This window comes from Anastrepha obliqua, chromosome 4, assembly GCF_027943255.1.
Source record: "Anastrepha obliqua isolate idAnaObli1 chromosome 4, idAnaObli1_1.0, whole genome shotgun sequence".
In the NCBI taxonomy this organism is placed as follows: domain Eukaryota; kingdom Metazoa; phylum Arthropoda; class Insecta; order Diptera; family Tephritidae; genus Anastrepha; species Anastrepha obliqua.
The window spans coordinates 102,934,016-102,947,811 of NC_072895.1; the positions used below are offsets into that span (position 1 = coordinate 102,934,016).

The 13,796-nt window shown below is 35.1% G+C and overlaps 1 protein-coding gene across 5 annotated transcripts; it reads left to right on the forward strand.

Moving 5' to 3' along the window:
- Nucleotides 1-1,679: 1,679 nt before the first annotated feature.
- LOC129243861 (KH domain-containing, RNA-binding, signal transduction-associated protein 3) lies at nucleotides 1,680-11,602 on the forward strand. 5 transcript variants are annotated; one of them, XM_054881243.1, is made up of 8 exons: nucleotides 1,680-1,797; nucleotides 2,572-3,053; nucleotides 4,206-4,330; nucleotides 4,391-4,914; nucleotides 4,985-5,095; nucleotides 5,168-5,382; nucleotides 7,582-7,654; nucleotides 8,726-11,602. In XM_054881243.1, the coding sequence occupies exons 2-8, from the start codon at nucleotides 2,729-2,731 to the stop codon at nucleotides 8,787-8,789; spliced, it is 1,437 nt and encodes a 478-aa protein (XP_054737218.1). In that variant the 5' UTR covers nucleotides 1,680-1,797; nucleotides 2,572-2,728; the 3' UTR covers nucleotides 8,790-11,602. The 5 variants fall into 5 exon arrangements, with proteins under 5 accessions (XP_054737218.1, XP_054737223.1, XP_054737220.1 ...); XM_054881245.1 differs by having other exon boundaries at nucleotides 1,684-1,827; XM_054881244.1 differs by lacking the exon at nucleotides 1,680-1,797 and adding an exon at nucleotides 2,302-2,480.
- The last annotated feature ends 2,194 nt before the right edge of the window (nucleotides 11,603-13,796 follow it).

The window sequence follows — 13,796 nt, forward strand, 5'->3', positions numbered from 1 at the left end:
TGGTGGATAGGGCTCGAGATATAGGTCAAAACGTGGACCCGGGCAACCTTCGGATGTATATGTACAATATGGGTATCAAATGGAAGCTGTTGGTGAATGCTTTAGTGCAGAGTATTTTCATCCGCTCCGTAACTAGGGTCTCGAGATAGAGACCAAAACGTGGACCCTAGAATGTGTTTGTACAATATGGATATCAAATGAAAGCTGTTGATAAGTGCTTTAATACGGGGTAATTTTCATACCTATTGATGACTAGGGTCTCGAAATATATGCCAAAACGTGGACCCGACGTGTCTTTGCACCGAATTAAACCAAACTTACACACATTGTTAAGTAACTATTGAAAATGGGTTTCGTAAAGTTTGGTTGTAATTCGGAGCACTGGCAACGGGTACAGCGTTCTTTTGAACCAGCCATAATGTCGCTTACTTTTTTAACGCTTGGGGCGGAACTGAACTGTCAAATTGACAGTGTGAGTTACAATGTGTCAATATTTCTTTCTGATTTGGATGCCATAAGGAAAAAACGTAAGTGCAACATGTAAAAATTGTTTGTGAATTTTTTTGGAGTGGATTTTGGAACAGTGAATAATTTCTTAGGAAATTTGAGAATTTAATGTGAAATCCGAATGAAATTGTGTTCGTGGAAAAAACAATTTTTTTGGTTTTTTTTTTTTTTAAATATAAATGGATAATGGTTAAAAAAGCTCCAATGCTTAATAAAACATATAAATTGAAACGAAAAATTCATGGATGATCAGGAAAAAAGACGATTATTTATTCATATGCGTTGATTTGAAATTTAAAAACAATCTTCTTTTTTCCTGATTTTCAATTTATATTTTATATTTACTCAAAAACAAATAGAAAAACAAAAAATATTGTTTATGCCAAAGCGCTTGAATAAAGAATAAAGAAATAAATAATATGAAAACCATATATTTTCTGTTCTAAACCATATCTATTCTATTTTAGTGTGCCCAGCGAAGGGGGCCGGGTTTGCTAGTATACATATATATAAAAGTTAAAATTAAGGCGGCTGCCGTAGCTGAATAGGTTGATGCGTGACTATCATTCGGAGTTTAGAGTGAACGTAAGTTCGACTCTCGGTGAAAGACCAAAATGAAGAAAAAATGTGTTCTAATAGCGGTCGCCCTTTGGCAGGCAATGGCAAATCTCTGAGTGTATTTCTGCCATGAAAAAGCTCCTCATAAAAAAATATCTGCCGTTCGGAGTCGGCTTGAAAGTGTATGTCCTTCCATTTGTGAAACAACATCAAGACGCACACCACAAATAGGAGGACGAGCTCGACCAAACAGCCAAAAAAAGGATGTAAGCACCAATTATATATAAGTTGATGTTGAGCAAAAAATTCGTGAAGTCATATTAAATTTTGTCATCAAACACCGTATGTCCCCTGTATATGCTTGCATTAATCTTAAATTAAATTCATGTTTCATTAATTCCATGAGCACAAATTTCGTTCAAATAGGAAAAGGTAGTTCAACTTATTTCAATTTTAAATTATTTAAATATAGAAATTTTGTCAATTACAAATTTATAATCGCATATATATTCGAACACATCTCGCGTGTGGAACCCTTTTGTGGACTTTAGTATCATTCACAATGAAGTTTGGTAATGATCCACAAAAAACTCACCAATATTTGTAGTCCTTCTTGCGAATTTTGAATACATTCATCAGTTTGGTCATTGTTGGAAAAATCGAAGCGTTGATCGGAAAAGTCGTGGGACGTTGCATTTTCCGACAATTAAAAGTTATTATTTTTTGTTAAAGGTAATCAACGCTGTGAAAAATCCTTATTTAGTGAGTGTTGAGTGTATGTAGTAAATAAATTAAAGTGCAACAACGATTTTATGAATTACTCGAGAAATTTGTAAATAATGAGTTGGGGCAAAATTGCATTGCATCTTGCTGATGTCTGCAGTTGCATGCATAGGAAAAATATTTGTGAATGGTAGTGTTGTGAGAAAGTGACGATGTTAGTGGTAGTGGGTAGTCGGTATCTTTTTTTATATTATATTATATATATTAATTAAAATATAACATAAATATTAATGTAAGGCAGCATAACGTTTTATTTGGCATAGAAGTTTTAAGTAAAAGTATCTTTAAATATAAAATATTCTATAGTCATTATATTAAATATATGCAGCAATCCGAAAAAATTCAATCGATTTAACGGTCCGGTTATTTGTATCGCTACTCGTCGCCAAGTGCATGCATAGTTGAGAAGATTTATAGGCTACTGCAAAATACAGCTTACTTTTTTCTATATACCGAAGGTGAAAGTGATGGACACTTTAGGAAAAAATGCATAAAATACTGAATGACGTAGTAAAACAACTAAAATTTCGATTTATCTAATACAGTGAATATTAAAGAAATGCAGACGCCGGAAACAGGAAAACAAAAAACATTCTCAATATATTTTTTTTGTACACATTGTACGCACCTTTGTACGTATTATATATATGTATATATAATTCAGCGCAATTACAACTTAATACAGTTAATTCTTAATATATGTTCTATTTGTGAATTTTCCAGATTTACTTTCGTATTAGGTTTCCCCTTCACTTGGCTGATTGTGTCGTAGTTGCTGTTCCGTTTATTACAGTTTTGTGAATTGATAACTGCTTTTGGGGCTGCTTTTCACACGTTGCTGTGTGTGCGGCGCGAACGTTTGTTGTTGTCCGGTTGCAAGATGACTGACGTCTACGACGGCAACGGTGACTACGCAGCATACAATGAGGATGATGACTATGGTAAGCAACGGAAAGGCGGTTGCGTTACAGGAGTGGACCCTCATAATGGTGATAGCTCAAATCATGATCTGCATCATCATGTAGGCGGTGTTGTTGTTGGAGGTGGCGGTGTCGGCGTTGGAGGCGGTATGGGAATGGTTGGTGGCGGAGGCGGCGATGTTGGTCAGTTAAACGATAAAGCAAACGAATACATTCGTGATTGTATGGCGGAGAAAAATCGAATGGATAGAAAGTTTCCAATTGCCGAAAAGTTACTGGACTTTGGTGAGTCTTAATGGTAGCATCGTTTTTATGAACAAAAATTTAGAAATATTGAATTATTTTGTATGCTCTTTGATGACACTAAGTACATAAATCAATTTTTTTTAAAGGTGCAGTTAATGATTCCATAAATTAAAGAACTGTTAAGAACCTATTCAGAATGATCGCAGATAGGAAATTCCTATGCACATTTTTCTATAATTAATTTATTTCTTCTGTTCCTTACTTCGGCTACAACGATAAATAGTTCTATTTAAAATATACTTAACCTGTTGAAAAAAATTGCACAAACAAGGGGCAAGAAATCCGTGCCAAGCTGTTTTGCTTTTCTGCGCAATATTATTTGATTAATTTTAGTGCCTTTACAATACTTCAATTTAAGTAGGATTTTTAAAGCAGTCAAGAAGAAAAGGCGACAGTCGGTTCTACGTTACCGAAACGACCCGGATTTATATCCGGCCAAGGACTGTCACTCCAGCAGCATCCACCGTATGTAAGTATGGGGAATGTTTATGCTGCTACAACAACAACAAAAAGCGAAAAATTAAAAAAAAACTTCCAAATAACAAATGTCAAAAACAAAAAAAAAAATATTGAACCAAAGTTTTCAAATTTCTATCCTCTAAGTAGTATCTCAGCTCTATCCTGAGCTTAATATCAAAATTGGGTCTGGATGAGGTACTGTGATGAGTAGAAAGCACAAAAGGCCATGAGGTAGAAGTGCAAATCTCTTAAAAAATCTGTCTATCCCCTAAGTAAAAGTAAGAGCCTATTTTTATCTAACATTCTGACGTACTGTTAGTTGATGTCACCAAGAATGTTAAGGAAGAGCTTGTGGTAATTTCTGCACCCTAACTAAAAACTGGTATTTATTAAGCTCTTGCAGGAAATTACCGATATGTGTGCATTTATAAAATGACATTTTTTTGTTATAATTTTTTGTCATATATTTGCATATTTCATAAAAGTTACAAGCGAATTTGAATATTGTGTTTAAATAAAGTTCGTTGCTCCTCGAAAATATCTAGTGATAACTACATAGACATATGTACGTCATCAAATTGAGTCGTCAAGACAAAAATAGTAAATATTGAATTTATATTGTAAGTAAAGTTAATAAGCTTCTATAACTCAAGCGCTAATTTACGCTTCCAGAAATTGAGAAGGTGCAAACTATTGGCCGTATACCGCCGCGGGAACAAAAATATGCGGATATTTATAGAGAAAAACCATTGCGTGTCTCTCAAAAAGTGTTAGTACCGATTAGGGAGCATCCAAAGGTAATTTGTTCGACTCTTATAATATAACATTTTTTTTTTAACATTTTAATTTTTTTGCAGTTTAATTTCGTTGGGAAATTGTTGGGACCAAAAGGAAATTCACTGCGCCGTTTGCAAGAAGAGACACTTTGTAAAATGACGGTGCTAGGCCGCAATTCAATGCGCGATCGAGCGAAGGAAGAAGAACTGCGTTCATCGACAGACCCGAAATATGCACATTTGAACAGTGATTTGCATGTTGAAATCTCTACAATTGCTCCACCGGCAGAAGCTTATGCACGTATCGCCTACGCAATGGCTGAGTTACGCAAGTACTTAATACCTGATAGTAATGATGTTATACGGCAAGAGCAGCTACGGGAGTTAATGGACAATACTGGCATTTCTGATGATGTGACCAAATCGGCTTATAAGAAAATTTCACATCAGCAATCTAGTAGTAATCTAAGCGGTGCTGGAGGACCAGGGGGAGGTGGTAGTGGTGTAGTTGGTGGTGGAGGCGTGTTGGGTGGCGGTTCGATAGCAGCTGCAGCAGGAGGCAGTAATATGGGCATGGGTAAAAGTGCACAACACCATGGGTATAGGTGAGTTAAAGCAATTGTTGACCACACAAAACTGCATTAATGCATTAAATGCATTTACGACTATTTACAGGACTCCCCAATCTTCGCAAAATTTGCCGTTCAGTAAGAATTCCGTTGCACCAAAACAAAAGGTACTCTCCATTTTAGAGAAGGCACGAACTGCCATGGAGGAAACTTATGGGTAGGTTTTCTAATATACAGATGTGTGTGACCCTTTACTAATTAGTAGCATTGCGTGCACGCATTTCTGTAGACGTGGCTATGAGGATCCAATCACATATGAACAGACCTCTTACGATGCTTACCCATATGGACATGGACAAACTACACATGCACATGCTGGACATTTGCCAAGCAACGCCGGTATAGGCACATCAAATATGGCACCGCGTGGACCGTATGATGTAACCGAATATGAAACCGACTACAATAGGCGAGACTATTATCCCAATTCGTCGAATTTTGGAGGTGCGTTACATGCAAATGCTTTTATTAGAAGAGTGCAAATGAAATCGAATATTGAATTAAATACAGTACTATCTCGATATTCCGGACACGCGGTAGTCCGGTCACATCTATAATCCGGACAACTGCTATAATTCGGACAGTTTAACATTTTTTACTCTATAATCCGGACATTTTTCAAATTTGCTTCGCAATATGTACATACATATGTATTTTAATTTTTAGTTTGCTTTGTGAGTTTTTCGTAAAATAGCGGTACTTTAACAACAATATATGTATACGGAATGCAACAGCATAAATCACGCGTTGTGTTTATTCTTTAGTGACAAACTGAATTGAGTGGACATTATTATTATGAGCAGTGGAAAATTTAATAAAAGGGCTCATAAAATCCTTACTCTTCAGAAAAAATGTGAAATTTTAGATCTCCTTGATAAAGGAAAATCATTAAGATGGTTTGAAACAGAATTTGGTGTCAACAAATCTACTGTTTTTGACATAAAAAAGAAACGTGATGCCATTAGAAAATTCGCGACTAAATGTGAACAGAAACCTGGTTAGTGAACATTTAATTAAATTTAGTTTACAATTAATTAACTTAGTGACACTTTTCAGAAAAAAGGCAGACTATGAAGCTTGGAGAACATGCTGATATGGAGGAGGCCTTACTGACTTGGTTTATCCAACAGAGGCACCAGCATATTCCTATATCAACCGAAATGACTCAAACCAAAGCAAAATATTTCTACAATCAAATAACTGGCAAAAACGATTTTACAGCAAGTCTAGGTTGGAAGTTTAAAGCACGACATGGCATAAGAAAATTAAAAATTTTTGGTGAAAAAGTTAGCAGTGATGTCCCTGCAGTAGAACCGTTTAGGCAGAAACTTAAAAATATCATTGAAGAAATGGAGCTAGACAATGAGCAGATTTATAATGCAGATCAATCTGCAGCTTTTTGGAAAGTTATTCCTACAACAACAATGGTGCACTCGCACGAAAAATCCGCATCTGGCACACATAAGTTACCATTGTTGGTAATAGGCAAATCAGTTAATCCACGATCATTTAAAAATTTTGATCTGCCTGTAATTTATAATGCAAGTAAAAAGGTTGGATGTCGACATATTTATTTACAGAATGGTACAGGAAACATTTTATACCAATAGACCGTTAAAGGCTATTTTACTAGGTGACAATGCGCCATGCCACGTAGGTTCGGAAGATCTTGGAACGGATCCGAATTTCCGAATTGTGTTTCTTCAACCTAATTGCACAGCAGTCATACAGCCGTTAGATCAAGATTTAATTCAAAATATAAAAGTCACTTACCGAAAACAGCTTTTAAATCATCTCATTACGGACAATACAGATCTTGGAATTGCATTAAAAAACTTTACGCTGCGAAATGCTGTTACATTTTTAAACAATGCGTGGTTAGGTATATCACAACAAAATATTGTACACAGTTGGAAGGAGTTGTTGGGGAGTCACAGCGAGGAATGGACCGAGGAAGATTCGATACCTCTGGCTCAACTTACAGTCAATAATCCAGATTTGAATGAAATTCAAACTATCATCGCATCAATTAATCCAGACTCACAGAATGACATTGCATTCATAAATAATTGGGCGAAAGGAATAGATGAATTCGACTACGATTTTTCTGATCAGGAAATTGTACCGTCTGTTGTGGAAAATAATAATATAGAAGAAGCTGATTCTGATTGCACCATAGTTGAAGCGGTAAATACTATAAGTAGCGGTGAAGCAAAAAATATTTTTTCCAAGGCTATACAATGGGCAGAACAAATTGACGCTTCGACTATGGATATTTTAGTTTTAAGACGATTTAAAGAAACTGCAGATAAAATGTTGCTGGCGAACTCGCAGCAGACCAAAATTAATAATTTTTTTGAAATAGTACATACTAAATAAAAAAAATGTTTGATTATGTACAGATATACATATTATTATGTAAGTATTATTGTACTGTATTTAATAAAACTATTTATATCATACATATATCTACATATATCAAAATCATCTATAATCCGGGCACCCCCATAATCCGGACGACCCCTAACATTAAGGGTGTCCGGACTATCGAGATAGTACTGTAATAAAATATTGCATTTGGATTTATGATTAAATTGTTTTCGATTTTTAAGTTTTTCATATATGTATCTTAAATTATTTCAGGTGGCGCCTCCGGAATGCATACAAATCACAACACTGGCATAAATCCGAATCATAATCGAAGCCACGTTAACAGGTGAAATACGTTCGCCAGGTCACACACAAATGCAAGTATTGTTGCGTCGCACATTACCACAGCCACATCAATTACCACCAACACCTCCCCAACCGCCAAAGTTAATCAAAGCATTAGTAATAGTAGCAACAATTATTACAGCAGCAACAACAACAACAAATCCACCGCCCTACCCTCACAATCCCTAATAAATAACAATCAACAAAACTCTAACTCAGTACACAACCAAACCTCGAACGGTCTGGGTGCTGGCGGGGGAGGTCGTAGTAATCATGTTGGAAAACTTTTAAATTCTGTATCTGGCTTAGCGATGACAATGCAACAGCAATTGAATTCGAATTCGAATTCGAAAAATAATAACGCTCACCTGTTATCACACCAACATCAAAAACAACAGCTGGCAGCGAATACGCTGCCGCAAACTCCGCCACAACAGCGGCATCAACAAACCCTCCCACCGCCACCACATCAATCACACTCTTACGCTCATAACAACAACAACAATAATAATAACAATCTTAATCTTAACCTAACTAACGTCGCACCCAATATGTCCAACAATCATCTACAAAAACAACAGCAAACATACTCTGCAGCCATACCACACACACCACTTCATATCAATGGCGCATCAACATCAGTAAGCGCTACATCACAGGAGTCGCAATCACAGCCACAACATAAACAGCAACAGCAGCAATCATCGGCTATTGCCAACAACAGTAGTAAAATCGCTGCTCCGGCTATGTCAGCAACCAACATGTTTTTTGTAAGGTACTATAAGTTTTAGTATTTATGGGTAGGGTTTTTGACAGACAGAATATACATACATATGTATATATGTATAAATGTACACTAGCACATTACCACACAAACCCTATAGCTTTTCCACGACAGTCGGTTCTACGTAACCGAAACGACCCGGATTTATATCCGGCCAAGGACTGTCACTCCAGCACCATTCCCCGTATGTAAGTATGGGGAATGTTTATGCTGCTACAACAACAACAAACCCTATAGCAATATCGCTTTTAATTGCTTTAATAAAATTATTTATTTGTTTGCTTGCAGACCAACAAATCCATCATTGCATATTCGTGAATTGCCACCATTTGTACCAGTGCAGCTCTTCTAAATCTCTAGGAGCTATAAGGGGGCAGTGATGGAATGAAAAAATTGCGTTTGAAACGTAACAGAAGATTGTTACTAATAACAACTAAATTAATAGATTTACAATTAAAACGTTGGTGGTTGCATTCGTTTGCATGCAGATGTGACCAAATGCATACAAGTATACATATAGGCGCATTCATTTACAGAGCTGCTAACAAACATACACACATGCATACATATATACATATGTAACAGATGATTCACCAGTGATCGAACAAATGAAATATCAGTCTTGATCAGCAATTTAATATCAAGTAAAAATAGATTTCTATGTGCAAATCAACGAAATAGGGAAAGTGTGAACGAAGTTGCAACAAGTAGAAAGATTAAAATACTACGTAAAATCAAACCCACTTACTTACATACATAAATTGTATTTACATACAGACACATGCATACACGGATGCCTGCGGGATTATGTATAAGACGCATATTTATAAAATAAGCTCTCTTAAAAAATGATATTTATATATTTATATTCTTAATGAAACTAATAGAAAGAAAAAAATATGGAAAACATTAAAAAAATTTAATACTAGAATGGTTTAACGAAAGAGGCGAATCTAGAGGGGAAATAATCAAAGATGACATGAAACATGCAAACAGAATTACTTTCAAAGAATTTTTCAAAATAAATAGAAGAAAAAAACAAAAACAAATAAATGAATAAAAAAAATTAACAAACATAAAAAATAATCAGAAATTGTATGTGTTAAATAAAAGCCTATTTATTAAATATTTTGAGCTCAATTTGCAAATTAGTAGCTAAAAGTATAATACTATAACGGCATTAAAATGGAAAAATTAACATTAAAAAAGGACAATTAATTGACAATGGCTAATACAAGAGAAAATCACGAAAAGCATAAAAACGCATGCATCAACATATACATACATACAAACGTATATATATAATGAACTGAATACTGATTTACACACACACGTTGTATGTTTTGCGAATAAGGTATTCTACTTTTGGTACTGGTACTGGAATGGTAATACGTTTTATAAAGACACAATTTACGTTTTGTTTATATAACAATAGATCGAATTAATCACATATTCTTTTTTTTATCTAAAAATAAATAAATAAAATCAAATAAAACAATAATCAAAAAATGTTATGGGTATTCATTGAGAGCAGTAAATTTACGCACAGCCAAACAAACAAACAAAAAAAAAATTGCTATTAAAATTTATGTGAAAAGAAAAATATTGTCTGACAGTTCAGCTATTATGTAAATTTTTTCTATTTTTTGAAAATATTTATTATGCTTATTTCACTTCGAAAAGTGCGCTACAACAACATAATTTAAGTAAATAATTTTAAACGATACAATCTTATGAGTTTTAAAAATTCCTTATGGACCAGATTTTCAGTGCAAGTATAACTGAGGTGAAGTTTTAAACTACATTTGTGCATATGTATACGTATATATGTATGAAGGTATAAGCCTGCTTAAATGTACCTTTAAACTTAGTTTAGTTGGAAGGTACATTTGAATTTACACTCAAAAATCGGCCTCAATGCATTCCATAGCAGGGAGTATTTTTTTTTTTTGAAATGTTTGATATTTCCAATGATAGCTTTTTTCTGTGTACTTCTGCTGTAGCTAGCGACGGAACACAAAACTAAAGGGGAAGCTGAAACCTACTTCTCGTTTAGTACCAAAAAAATGTGCTCCTATTTTCAAACCGATCTTTGTTAGCGATGGATCTGTGCATATGCATACATATATTTTCTTTGTTATACAATCTCACATGTATAAATGCCACGAATTTGCTGAGAGTCGAGCATTTGGTTAAATTAATGCGGAAAATATGTATGTACACAAAACTTGATTTATGCGCAATAATCGCGCATAACTTTATTGGAATTAGTTTGTTCATTTAAAATCTATCTCGGATGGTAACTATGATACATATAAAACAAAGCATAAATAATCGTCTGGCTACAATTATGTTGAAAAGAGAAAAAATATATATTTACTCAAAATTGGAAGTGAAGAGGACGCAAGTATTGTAGAGAAAATATGATATTATGTTCGCTTATAGCAAATTTGCAAATTTTCTTTTCAAGTTGATACAATTAAAAAAGGTAAACACTTTTCAAACAGTACAAACCCGTTTTGTATTCCACAATAACTTTGATTTCCCAAACTTTAAAATGTTTTTTTTTTTATTTTCACAATAAATTAAAGTGTATGTATGTACAAGACAATTAAAAAAAATTATTGCTGGAAACAATAAGCAAGGCAGTCACACAGTCATACACAATACACATAAATATAGTTTGTAACAAAATCTTAATAAAGCATAAAGTTCTTAATAAATATGATACTTACAAGCATATAAAAGTATAAAAAAAAATATTACTGTAACACATATATAATTAAAAAAGAACACATAAAAGTAAACCAAGCAATCGTTAAGTCGATCTGGAAAATATGAATAAAAGATATGCATACAATATATAGAATGAATAAATAATAATAATCGCTATATCGATTAAAAAATTATATGAAAAAAACTAAATATTACTTATAATAATTGCAGCAGTGTTTAGTTGAAAAAAGTATAATTTTCTGCGCATGAAATGTGCAGCGTACTCTTACCACGATTTACGATTTCTCGTTGAAGAAGGCCAAAAGTCTTTTGCTATCTTTTGAATTACGTTGAAAATTGTGCTGCACTGTGCAATTAATAATAAACCTTACTCTACGAAAAATAAATGGTATACAATAAAATAAAAAATGTATTAATACGAAAAATGTATCAGAAAGTATTTTTATTTCTTTTGATTTCAGTTATTGAATTAAAATTTGCACTAGGACACATTTACAAATAAAGAAGGATAGCTACTTTCAGCTTCTTCTAGAGGCCAATTCAATTTCGGTGAGGTCGGTTTCTAGGTATCGCAGTAGGTTCGAGAGCCGTTTCGCTGAAGATGGACCGGAGGAAGATGGATATTAAATGTGGTGACTGGAACCCGATTCCTCACAATTGTTAACAATGAAATATTTTACATAAGATGTACGAAAATTTAATTAAAAATAGAATAATCGTAGTTTTGATGTATAGTTTCTAAATACACCCTCCTTAAAATTATTTACATCACAATGTGAAGTAACGGTATGACAAGCATTAAAAAAACCGTTAACTAAACTTATCTTAGTTCTGGCAAATTTTTTAAATTTTTTTTTATTCCCTAATAATACTGTATGTTTATATATGTACTTTCAGATGACATTTTTAAGAATTGAAGAACTACTGTAAAAAAAAGATATAAATATATATAAAGGGTTTTCCAATAACAGGTGCTAGGTGTCAAACAGGAGAGATGATTAACTATTTTTTATGGCCGGAATTGGATGGTATTGATCTGGTAAACGTTTATTTTAAACAAGACGGCGTTACGTGCCACACAAGCAACGAAACCATTGATCTTTTACGGGGAAATGTTTCCGGACCGTGTTGTCTCTCGAAGAGGTGATCACAATTGGCCACCGAGATCTTGTGATTTAACACCTTGTGACTTTTTTCTTTATGACCACGTGAAAGAGAAGGTCTACGCCAACAGCCCAGGGTCGATTCAAGATCTCACAGGTAGAATTCGTGAGGCTATCGAGGACATAGGGCAGCCACTTTGCAATTCGGTTATGGAAAATTTCATGAAAAGAATATTGTCCTGTAAGCGTGATCGTGGTGATCATTTGTCTGATGTTATTTTTCACTATTAACGACATATCTTCTTTATAATGAAAATAAACGTCCGATCATTTATAATACAAAATAGCATTTTTCTTTGAATATCATAATAACACCTCTTATTGGAAAACCCTTTATATATATGTATAATTGGGGCTTACACCCTTTTTGGGTGTTTGCCCGAGCTCCTCCTCCTATTTTTGATGTGCATCTTGATGTTGTTCCACAAATGGAGGGACCTACGTTTTTAAGCCGACTCTGAACGGAAGAACTTTTTCACCGCCAATAGAAAAATGTTTTTTTTTTTTTTTTTTTTTTTTTTAATTTTGGTGTTTCACCGAGATTTGAACCTACGTTCTCTCTGAATTCTGAATGGTACTCACGCACCAACGCAGTCGGCTACGGAGGCCGCATACACACATATTATCGCTTCTAGGCGGAGCATAGGGCGGGCAACGGCTCTCCAACGATAATTTCGATTCAAGTGGCGGTGGAACAGCTCTCATTTAGGATTATGTGCATCTAAGTTTGTCGGGACGTTTTCTGCGCTGGTTTCCTTGAGAGTTTCATTGAAAGGAGAGTATATCCAATCCAGTTCCATTATTGTCTTTTAATTTTTAAGATTGTTTGGATCAACAATGTAGACTGTTGTTGTTGTTTTAACAGCATAGGTAGCCCTGTCAGTGTAGGCACATCATCGTTCGTCTTCGTCTAGCTCATCTAGGGGTAGGCCCAGGAAACATGCTGTTTCGACAGGTTCGGTCCAGAGGGAGAGGGGGGTTAGATGAGTCGGTTTAAGGGGGCATGTGAAGAGGTGGTTAGTGTCGTGCGGGGTACCTTCACATGCCGGACATGTGTTTGGTATGTCGGGGTCGATTCTGGATATGTAGGAGTTTAACCTGCTACAGTACCCAGAACGTAGTTGTGCCAGTGTTACACGAGTCTTACGGGGAAGCTGGAGCTCTTCGTCTGCAATAGGTGGTGGTTGGACTCCGATTACGGCATTCACAGGACGGGAGTTCATGAAGGTGGTAACGGTCTCCCGGTGAATGTCGTTTACTGCCTAAATACTGTCCGGTCCAGTAGGTTGCGGTCAGTTTTGTCCTGGATTTCGTCAGCGTAGTCTAGGAGGTGTCTCCTGACGTGCCTGGGAGGCGGCTCAGGCTCAAGCAGGTGTCTGCAGGGGTGAAACCTACGGTAATGTAGACTGTTCTTGGCCTTTGTTGATAAACATTTGTTGTTAGTGACAGGATACGAGAGT

Bases quoted from the DNA above. Each gene is read 5' to 3' on its own strand.
- LOC129243861 (XM_054881243.1), top strand. From the start codon at position 2,729: ATGACTGACGTCTACGACGGCAACGGTGACTACGCAGCATACAATGAG. The intron at 4,331-4,390 runs GTAATTTGTTCG...ATTTTTTTGCAG, and splicing joins CGATTAGGGAGCATCCAAAG to TTTAATTTCGTTGGGAAATT. The intron at 7,655-8,725 runs GTGAAATACGTT...GTTTGCTTGCAG, and splicing joins AATCGAAGCCACGTTAACAG to ACCAACAAATCCATCATTGC.